Source organism: Haliaeetus leucocephalus, unplaced genomic scaffold (assembly GCF_000737465.1).
Source record: "Haliaeetus leucocephalus isolate CR32 unplaced genomic scaffold, Haliaeetus_leucocephalus-4.0 Scaffold184, whole genome shotgun sequence".
NCBI classification, from domain to species: Eukaryota; Metazoa; Chordata; class Aves; order Accipitriformes; family Accipitridae; genus Haliaeetus; species Haliaeetus leucocephalus.
In genome coordinates this window covers 10,493,097-10,502,889 of record NW_010972620.1, presented here as the reverse complement: position 1 = coordinate 10,502,889, position 9,793 = coordinate 10,493,097, and the positions used below count along the sequence as shown (strand labels likewise).

The following is a 9,793-nucleotide window of genomic DNA, read 5'->3' as shown; positions in this document are numbered from 1 at the left end:
CCCGCCGCCGCCGGGCCCCGGGCTCCCGGCCCCGCACCGGCGCCGCGATGGACCCCTGCTCCTCGCTCTTCAGCTACGTGTGAGTACCGGCAGCCCCGGCCCTCCCGCCCTGCGCCCGCAGCCCCCCGGTTCACACCTCTCTCCTGCTTTCTCTCTCCCCCCCTCCCAGGTTAATGCACTTGTTCGTCCTCTGCCTGCAAGCCCAGGTAAGTGCCCGCTTGGCCGCCCGGCTTTGTTCGCCCCTCGGGGATGGGGGGTGCCCCGCAGCGGCCGCCGAGCGCCCCGGGCTCGGGAGGGAGGGAAGGAGCGAGAGAGGGAGGAACAGTTTAAAACCCAGGAGACAAAAGTCGCCCGGCTGTAAAAAGCCGAGGCCGAGGGGGGAAGCCCCCCGGGCTGCGAAATAAGGTGCGGAGGGCTCGGGCTGCGAGGCAGGGAGTACCCGCGGTTTCAAGGAGTTGCGCAGGGTTACTTTTAAGTAGCTTTACGTCCCGTTCCCCCCCACCTCTAAATGCCACTGTGGATACCCCCGTTCCTCTCGTCCGGGTTTTGTTTTAGTTTTGTTGTTTTTTTTTTTTTTCCTTACACCGCTTCATCCAAAAAGTAAGGCGGAATTAAAAAGGGAAAAGAAACTCCACCAAAACCTTACTGTTTTTTGATTCAGTGCAGGTTTTGATTCAGCTTAAATCTGTCAGACTTTAGCATCGCTGGTTTGTATGGCCAGAGACAGAAGTGTCATGAATAGATTAAACAGCCCGGGCAGAGCTTCTGCAACACCCGCATACCAGCAGGCACGCGTCGCTGGGAGCGGTGCGCCTTCAAACTGGGGTGAAGCTCCCCTTCCCCTGAGATCACAGGTGCAGAAGCTTTGTTTAAAATGCCCTTTAAGCTACTTTTTTTTTTCTCTTTTTTTTTTTTTCCTGGAAGCTTGGGTAAAAAAAAAATAAAATTGAGTTTCCAGCCGAAAAGAGAAAGGGAATGAAGCGCTGGGAGTGTGCAGTTGTATAAAAACATAGCTGTAATATTTTGGAGTATGAGATGGAGACCAAATAGCAGCATGGCTAATGACCTCTCCTCCACATGGTACCCTCATCAGAGCCGGGGAGAGAATCCTGCTACATTATCCAAAACCCGTCTATAGGAAACACACATGCACAGGCAGAAGCAGAGGGAGAGAGGTGACATTGTCAAGGGGAGATATCTCTATAAAGCCAGCTTTGGGAGAGCAGCGGCTTTTGCTTTTATTGGGTTTTTCTGTTGTTGTTGTTTAAGACGGGAGGAAATCTTCCCATTTGACGTGGGGGTGGCGGGGGGTAGTCCCAGCCTTCTGATGTTGAAAGGAGCTATCTCCTAACATTTGCTCAGAATACATCTTTATAAATGTCAGGGAGCAGCGAAACTTTCCAGACTTAAAAGAGGGATTTGAGACGAGGGGGGAAAAGACTTCTGTGCACGCTCGCAAGCCGGGGCTGAGGGGGGAGCAGGCTTGGCTGCTCATGAAAATCATTTAAAGCTCAGGAGCGGTGGCGTCGGGTCTGGAGGGGACGGGCTCAGCTCCGGCTCTGGGGCTAACGGGTTTGGTGTGCCGGGGCTGGGGACAACCCCACTGCTGGCACCAAACAGCTGGCTGTGGATGGGGGATGTGTTTTCACGGGTAGCATGTTAGTATCCTCGGGTTTTTATGCCACTAAATACCCAGGCTGGGGCACGGTTTTCTTATAGCTCTTACACCTTATAGGTCTACCTCCTCTGGGAAATTTGTATTTAAAAAGCTCAATAAGTGGGGTGTTCGGGCGCAAATAAAGAGCCTGGGACCCAGAGGAAAGGCGGCTGTTGAAACTGATGGGGCAGTGGTTGGGGTATGTGCCCCGGGCAGCCGGAGCAGTAGTGTGCTCCTGCAGAGGTGAGAGAGGTGTGGGACGAATGTGCCAGCCCCTTGGGGGGGCAGCCCAGTGCCATCCTGCATGCCCCTCCTGGACCCCCTCCAGCTCCCAGCCTCGATGCCCATCTCGGGTACCTCAGTGCCAGCCAGGACCCACTGAGTCCCGTGGAGGCCTCTGGCGTCACCGAGCCCTGTTGTGCTCCCAAGTCACCTGCACCTCTCCGCTTAGGGCATGTCTGGAGTGGGCACGGCTCTGTAAAGGGCTCTGGTTGCTGTGTCCCAGAGCTTAATTCTTCTTGTCCCGGGGAGGCTTTGCTGACACAGGAGGTATCACCGCGGTCCCAGCTCCGTGCCTCCCTGTAAAGCCCGGCTGGAGGCCGGTGATCTCGGCTCAGCCCATTCGCCCCTCTGAGGAGTAGAGATTATAATGGTGTGTCGTATATTTTTTAATTTCCTAAAGGTAACTGTTCAGTCCCCACCTAATTTTACACAGCATGTGAGGGAGCAGAGCCTGGTGACGGATCAGCTCAGCCGGCGGCTCGTCCGTACCTACCAGCTGTACAGCCGGACCAGTGGGAAACATGTGCAGATCTTGGACAACAAGAAAATCAATGCGATGGCAGAGGATGGGGATGTGCACGGTAAGGACGCGCGATGGGGACAGGCGGGAGGGGGAGCTGGGGAGGTGTTCACAGCCCAGCGCGGCGATGGATGATTTCCGTCCTGTTTGTTAGCCAGAAATCATTAAAATCATTTGGCTTGTGAAGGCTTGTAAAGAGAGAACATAGGGGTCAGCGATCAGTGGCTGCGTGATTCAAGGTGAGGGCAGGTTCCCCGTGCCGAGGGAGGGGACTGGTGCTTGCAGGATGGGCTCTGCTCCTTTCTTCTTCGTTCTTGGTTTGCACCTGACTCAGAGGGCTCTGGGCTGCAGCATGCTGAGCAGCATCAGTCATTTCAGCCCAGCTCTTTGTGGGGCTGGGAGTCTCTGAGACTTCCTTTTGGAAAAGAAATAGAAAGGAAAGTTGAAAAAGAAAGGTGGGGCGGGGCGGGGGGTAAGGGAGGATGGCTGCTTTGGAAGCCTTCCCTGAACTAGAACTGTCCAAAGTGGCATTTTCCCGACCTAGCCCCCTGTCCCTCCCTTCTCAAAACAAATCCCAAGCAGACGGTCAGCGAGGCAGTTGGCTGCGGGCGGAGATGCTGCAGCATCTCCAGAGACAAAGCAGGGGGAACCCTGTGAGCGCAAGAGCCTGCGCTACGCTGCGGCCCCTCTGCCATCGCCCGGGCCCTGGCAACCCCCCCCAAACCTCCCCTGCCCCGGGGCAGGGGGACCGATCCCTCCGCTGGAGGCACCCATAGCCCAAATGCTTTGATCGCGTGTGTTAATGACACATTGGGACGGTCAAATGCTGCACAGGGGTCAGCGGGGCCAGCGAGCCCTGGCACCGCGAGGCCTGATCCTGCACCCGGATCAGGGAAATGCCTGTATTCGTGTGTGTTGTATGGAGGAATCACAACTGTTTTTCTTCGGTATTAGCTGCAATTTCCCTTTCTTGCTTGGGGAGATTAGTAGAAACACTTTTCTTCCTTCCCCTTCTGTGTTTTGTTTTGTTGTTGTTGTTGTTTTTTTCTTTCTTCCTTTTGCTTTGGCTGAAAATTTCATGCTGGACTTTAGCAGTTCAAGTGAAGCACAGATTCCATCTATATGGTATTCCATACATCCAGCATTAATCATCCAAATGAACTATTCCCATCCTTTGAGCAGCTCCGGCTTGAAAGGGCATTAGCTAATTTCCCAAGCAAAAAATCCTGTCTTGTTTTAGACCTATAATGCCTGGATTTATAAGGCAGTTAGTGCATATTTAAATAACGACCAGGTTTAAATAAGGCCAGAAGGAGGGGACTGTGGTGGCTTGAAAAACTCTATTAAAATGTAATAAAAAAAGGTTAAGCATTTGAAGAGCTAAGGAGGAAAATGAAGACTGATCTAAACCAGAAAGAGAACAAGCAGTTTTTCAGATGTAAAGTTTTAAAAGAGTTGCAAGTCTGTAAATGTTAAAATAGAGGTTCAGGATTGTTCTATATGAATCTCTAGGGAGGCCCCCATGTCTGGAAGAACTATTAAAACGCTTCTTACTTTCACCTTTTTTAACATTTCCTGAATACTTTCTCCTCTTCGCAGTCCAGTTGGGGGATCAAGTGTGTCTCGCTGCATTTTTTCAGCATTTACGTAGCCACTTTCCCTTCAAAGTTTGAGCAAGAAACATAATTTTACTGGGATAAATCTGTCACTTAAGTGAAAGAATAGAGTTGGAAACGTTAAGCTCCCCCTCCTCAAAAAAGGTGGAAAAAAAAAAAAAGGACTCCCCCAAAATGTTACTTAGAAATCCACTTTTGAAGCTAAGAGCCCCCCTCCCCAAGCCCTTCCTTCTGCTTTTTTTATCTCATTTTTGGGGGTGGGCGTGTAAAAGGGGTTGATTTATTTTTGCAGATGACCCCTTTCCCCACACTGACATTTTTACAGCCGACTTAACATCGAGTCCGGCGTTTTCAGTTATCTGTCTTAATTGTCAATATTTGATTGACTTTTTTTAATTCTAAGGGAAGGCGGGCAGCCGGTGCATCCTGGCTCATCCCTCCCGGATCGTGCCTGCCACCGAGCAAGCTGCCACCAGCTGCAGCCTTGACTAAACCCCACGAGTGGCTGGGGATGCTGGTGCAGCTCCTTGCCGATTTTTTCTGCACCCGGGGTTTTCTGCTGGTCGGGGCTGGGGTTTGTGGGCTTTGTGGGTTGCCTGCATGGGTCTGGGGGTGCAGGTCCCTGGGGACAGGTTGTCCTCATCCTCCACGGCTGGTGGGGCCAGAGCAGCACTCTGGCTGGGCTTGTGCGGGGCAGCAAACCCGGCCGGTGGCTGTAAATCACAGCTGCCATTTGAGGAGGGGAAAAAAAAAAAAAGCCGAAAGAGAAGCGATGTGCATCTTTAAAGCATGGTTTTGTGCTCACTGGGGCTGAGGCCTCCCCGCTCCCTCCCTCCCTCCTCCGTCCCTCCCTCCCTGCTCTTTCTATCTCTCAGAGAGAAAAATCAATTTTCCTCAAACCTTTTACTGCCTCTGAGATCAATTCCCCCCCCTTTCCCCAATATAGATAAATAGGGGGTCACTGTCTCAGCGCTTCATTTGCAGAGCACCCCATGGCTGGTTTTGGGGATGCTGGGTGCATGCCAGGCTCTGGGCATTGGTGCTGGGGTGGCACAGCCTGGAGTTGGCTCTTCCCAAATTTCTCGTCTCTGAGTCCAGTCTGTGCCCAGGTGGGGGGCTGTGGGCATGGGGCAGTTTGGGGACAAGAGATACTGCAGGGTGACATTGGCAGAAGGGAGTGTGGGGACAGGGTGCCTGCATGCGCATTGAGCCTGGCTTGCCCAGCAGCACCAAATCAGTCGGCCCCAGTGAATTTTGTGATGCCCTTTCCATTGTTCAACTCAGTTGCTGGCAGTGCTGCCCGCTTGCTGTCCCCACCCTCGGTGCCATTGACCTCAGCAGTGCCCGTGATGTGAGGGATGCAGGATCAGGGCATCACAGAGGCAGGCAGCAGTTTTCTCCTAGCCCAGAGTGTGATTTAGGCTCACTTTAGCTTGCGTGTATACCCACAGCCTCCTTCTGCCATTCAAAGCATCTTCCTGCAAAGCCACCTGCTCCAGAGCCACATGTCTTGCTGGGGGCTTGCTGGTGGCTGAGCATCCTGGGGTAGAGATGTGTAAGCCAGGGTGGACCACAGTCCTGAGGAACCGAGGAGCCCTTTTACAGAGATCAGAGAGGAGAAATGAGGCATCAATGGGCTTATTCCCATAATAAGGCTATAGACTTGGAAGCTTTGCAGGCTGTGCTCTAATTACCTTGCTAAATTGTGCTTATGGCACTAGGGGCTGATGCTGGGCAAGAGGTGATGGTAGTGAGCTGGGACAGTCCCAGCTTTTTCAGTGCCATGGGGAAATCTTTGGTGTTTGGTACAGCACAGCCCTTTTGAGGTGCAAACAGGTAGCCACCATCCCTGTCGGGCTTGCCCTGGGGAGGGAAGCTGGCTCTGGGGACAGCAGCTGCAGGTCTGAGGAGAAGGATGTCCCGTCCCCATTCTCCCCCTTCCCTGGGGATGGATGGGCTGCGGGGCTCGGATTCCCAGGGCGGAGGCAGGGAGAGAAGGTGACAGGTCTATTTATAGGCGGCACATCGACCTGGCGATTTGCATAGCTCCTTCGGAAGTCGATCGATGCCTCCATTAAAAAACTGAGACCAAATCAATATGCCCTCTCGACTCGTGCAAAGGTGAAAGGCATTAAAAGGATGGCTGTACCCTTCACGCCTCCCCTGCCAGCTGCAAAGTCACTGCTCCTGCTGTAGCCCTGGCCCAGCAGAGACACGGAGCGGTGTCCCCTGGGCTGGGGACAGCTGGCAGCACACCGTGCACTTCCAGAGGTTGCCTGCCTGCTTCCTGCCTGCTTCCTGCCTGCTTCCTGCCTGCTTCCTGCCTGCAGGCTTGTTGAGACCTGCCTTGGTTTGCAGGGCAGCTGGCTTGTTCACCACTGGCCAGTGCGTGCCCTGCTCGCTGCCCTGCCTCCCTTCTGGGATGTCTCTGTGGCACCTGAACTGCTGAGCCCCTTGGAGCCGGGCAAGGCAGAGCTAATCCCCCTCCAGCATGGCTTAGGGTGGCAAAGGGACGTGACCAAGGTCATGCAGGGACACAGTGGCAGGGTATTGGGGCCAAGGCTGGCTCTTAACCTCGTACCTTGATTTTAGGGCTCTCTCTGGCCCAGCCACCTCCCTGCCCAGTGTGTGCCCACAGTGCCCAGTGTCAGGTATTGCTGGGGTCTCCATCCCTGTGCATGCCCCGTCTCGGAGCCCCCCTGACCTCCCTCTCTCTTTCCTCCCGTTGCTCTCCCCAGCCAAGCTCATCGTGGAGACGGACACCTTCGGGAGCCGCGTGCGCATCAAGGGGGCAGCCACAGGTTTCTACATCTGCATGAACAAGAAGGGGAAGCTGATCGGCAAGGTAGGGTGCTGGGCTCAAGGGCACGGGAGAGCCAGAGATGCGCTGTGGGTGCTGAGCGGGGCTCGGTGGGAGAGGAGCTCTTACCCAATACGGAGCCCATCTGTGCGGAGGGGGAAGTGGGATGGGGGTCCCAGGGGCTCAGCCAATGCACCCTTTGGAGGGCAGAGGCATGGGCCGTCCTGCAGCCCGGGTGGCAGGAGGGAAGAGGGGGAGCAAGGGAGGTGGGCTGGTGCCGTGTGGGGCACATTCCTTGTATCTCCTCGAACAAATAGGCAGATTGCTGGGCTATTCTCCCCGATTACATGGTACAAGTGCCAGGAATGTTAAGATGCTCCGTGGGGCTGGCCCCAAGGCCAGACCCCGCCGAGTGCCGGTTAGTCACGCTCCCTCAGAGCCTCGATGCTCCCTCCCTGGGGGTGGAGGGGGCTGGGTGTGCAAAATCCCACTGGGACAGCAATTGTCTGGGAGGATTTTCCATGGTGGCTCTTTCCCTGGGGTCCCGTTGCTGCCTGTAATGGAGAGGAGCACAGCCTTCAGCTGCCCCTGTGCTCCCTGCCACCTGTGTCTGTGGGCACCATCCCCATGGAGCCCACATCCCCTCTTCTGCCCCTTGATGCCCCTCCTATATTAAAGACTCCAGGGGGGATAGGGTGGGTGGGTGAACTGCCACTGAGATGGAGAGTTCACTTATGGTCATGCTGGTAAGGGAATCCAGCCCCTGGCATGGATGGGGGCAGGATGGGAGCAGGCAAAAATCACCTTATAGGTGCAGTGGAAATGAAGGCTGGGACGAGCTGCACTGGGGCTTGCAACCTGGTGCTGGCATAACACCAGGGATGGGAGCTGCGATGAGCAGTGTCTGCCCATGCCGCAATGCCTGGTCCCTGCGTCTTTCTAAGGAAAAGCAGATTTTGGGCAATTCTGACCTGTAGGAAAAGTGGGAAAAGTGAGCCCTTGGCTGCCCACAAGCACTGCAACCGTGCTGCCACACCAGCCAGTCCAGCTTAGGGTAGTGAGAAGCAGCCCTCTGACTGAGCACCCATTGCTTAAATCTCCCCCTCTGTCCCCTTCTCAGAGCAATGGCAAAGGCAAGGACTGCGTCTTCACGGAGATCGTCCTGGAGAACAACTACACAGCGCTGCAGAACGCCAAGTACGAGGGCTGGTACATGGCCTTCACCCGCAAGGGCCGCCCGCGCAAGGGCTCCAAGACCCGGCAGCACCAACGGGAGGTACATTTCATGAAGAGGCTTCCCAAGGGCCACCAGACCACCGAGCCCCACAGACGCTTTGAGTTCCTCAACTACCCCTTCAACCGGAGAAGTAAAAGGACTAGAAACTCCAGCTCCAGGGCAGGCCCTTGATGTGCCTGCCTCTGCCTGCCCTGCCTGGACCTCTCCTGGAGGACTCTGCTCTGAGCTTGGTGGACTATATGTAGAGACTTTCCCATATGGGTATTAAACAAAAAAAAAAAAAAAGGGGGGGGGGGGGGTTAAAAAAAAAAAATTACCTGCTCTAGTTGTTGATAATTTTGGGGGGGTTGTTTGGTTTTTACAAAAAAAAACCACAAAAAAAAATCAAAAAAACAAAAAGAGAAAAAAAAGAAGAGAGAGGCTCTATTTTTGTACTCCAACTTTAAAAGAAATGTTCAAAGACTGGTGAAGGGTGAAGACCCCTTCACTTAGAAATGTTCTAGTCTGTTTGGGGTCGTGCTTGATTTTGTAATTTTTTTTTTTGTAGCTCTAGGGGGAAAGGAGAAAAAAAAAAATCACCGTTTAAAACAAACAAGCAAAAAAAATGGAAATCCAAATCTGGGAGCAATGTGCTACTTAAAAGAACTGAATTAACGCTTACTGGAGAAGATGGAGAGGTCAGAAAACAATTAAGGGGAGGGGATTTATTTCAGTGGTGGTTCAAGGCCTCCTGGGTGGGTTTTGCAGCCTGGGTGATATGTGGGCACTGCCTGTGGGGGCTGGCTGCAACACCCGGGGTGAGGACCACTGGATGCTTTCCTTCCTTGGATATGCCTACTTCTTCGGCTGAGCGAGGGGTTGCTGGAAGCCACTTGCATCCTTCTGAAAACACTGCTGGCTTCACAGCTCCCAACTTATTTTTTCTCAGGAGAGGACAGGGGTCATGGACACCCCAGAGAAAGTCCTGAACTGACTTGGTACCTCTTACCCATGAGAGCATCTTTGGCATTAGGTTTGTTTTAAACTACTAAGGAGAGGCAGTGGGTGATGGCTGCTGTGGAGCGAGCTGGTAACTGGTTTTTTGGTTTTTTTGTTTTTTGGTTTTTTTTTCCATGTGGAAAATGTGAACTTCTCACCAAAAATTGATATTTTTTTCTGTTTATATTTTTTTATCAGATGGAAATTTTCATCCGTAAAATTAAAAAAAAGTTTACAAATTACTGTGGAGCCATTTTGCGCTGGTTTTGTTGTAATATTCAGTTTGTGGTCGGCACTTCCATTGTCAATCGTCTCTTCCAGGTTTGCTCTTTGATGAGGAATGCTGCTGTCCTTGTCTTACTAGGAAAGGAGAGTTTTTCTTTCAAAATTTCTGTGTTGACAGAAGCCTAATTTTCTATTTAGAAAAAAACCCCCAAAGGAAACATTAAATCTCTTGAGTGAACATCCCCAGCCAGCTCCGCTCTGCACACGCTGCCCTGGGACTGCGACTCTCTCCAAAGGGTTAAAGCAATTATTCTTCACGGGGAGGGCAAACAAAGACACTGGATAGGAGCCAGAACCAGGGGTGACTTTTCATCCAATCTTTTTTTGATTGTTTGTTTTTTGTTTCCTTAAGGATTTTTTGGTTTTGTTTTGGTTGTGTACAAATTGAATATGAAATGATTGAAATATTTATTTAATA

At 52.6% G+C, this 9,793-nt stretch overlaps 1 protein-coding gene across 2 annotated transcripts; it reads left to right on the top strand.

Moving 5' to 3' along the window:
- The first annotated feature begins 47 nt into the window (after positions 1-47).
- On the top strand, positions 48-8,330 carry FGF8 (fibroblast growth factor 8 (androgen-induced)). Of its 2 annotated transcripts, none has more exons than XM_010564842.1 (5): positions 48-79; positions 170-206; positions 2,340-2,520; positions 6,814-6,920; positions 7,996-8,330. In XM_010564842.1, the coding sequence occupies exons 1-5, from the start codon at positions 48-50 to the stop codon at positions 8,281-8,283; spliced, it is 645 nt and encodes a 214-aa protein (XP_010563144.1). In that variant the 3' UTR covers positions 8,284-8,330. The 2 variants fall into 2 exon arrangements, with proteins under 2 accessions (XP_010563144.1, XP_010563145.1); XM_010564843.1 differs by having other exon boundaries at positions 49-79; positions 2,373-2,520.
- The last annotated feature ends 1,463 nt before the right edge of the window (positions 8,331-9,793 follow it).

Coding starts and splice junctions, on each gene's coding strand:
- FGF8 (XM_010564842.1), top strand. CDS start 48: ATGGACCCCTGCTCCTCGCTCTTCAGCTACGT. Junction 2,521..6,813: donor AGAGGATGGGGATGTGCACG/GTAAGGACGCGC, acceptor TGCTCTCCCCAG/CCAAGCTCATCGTGGAGACG. Junction 6,921..7,995: donor AGGGGAAGCTGATCGGCAAG/GTAGGGTGCTGG, acceptor TCCCCTTCTCAG/AGCAATGGCAAAGGCAAGGA.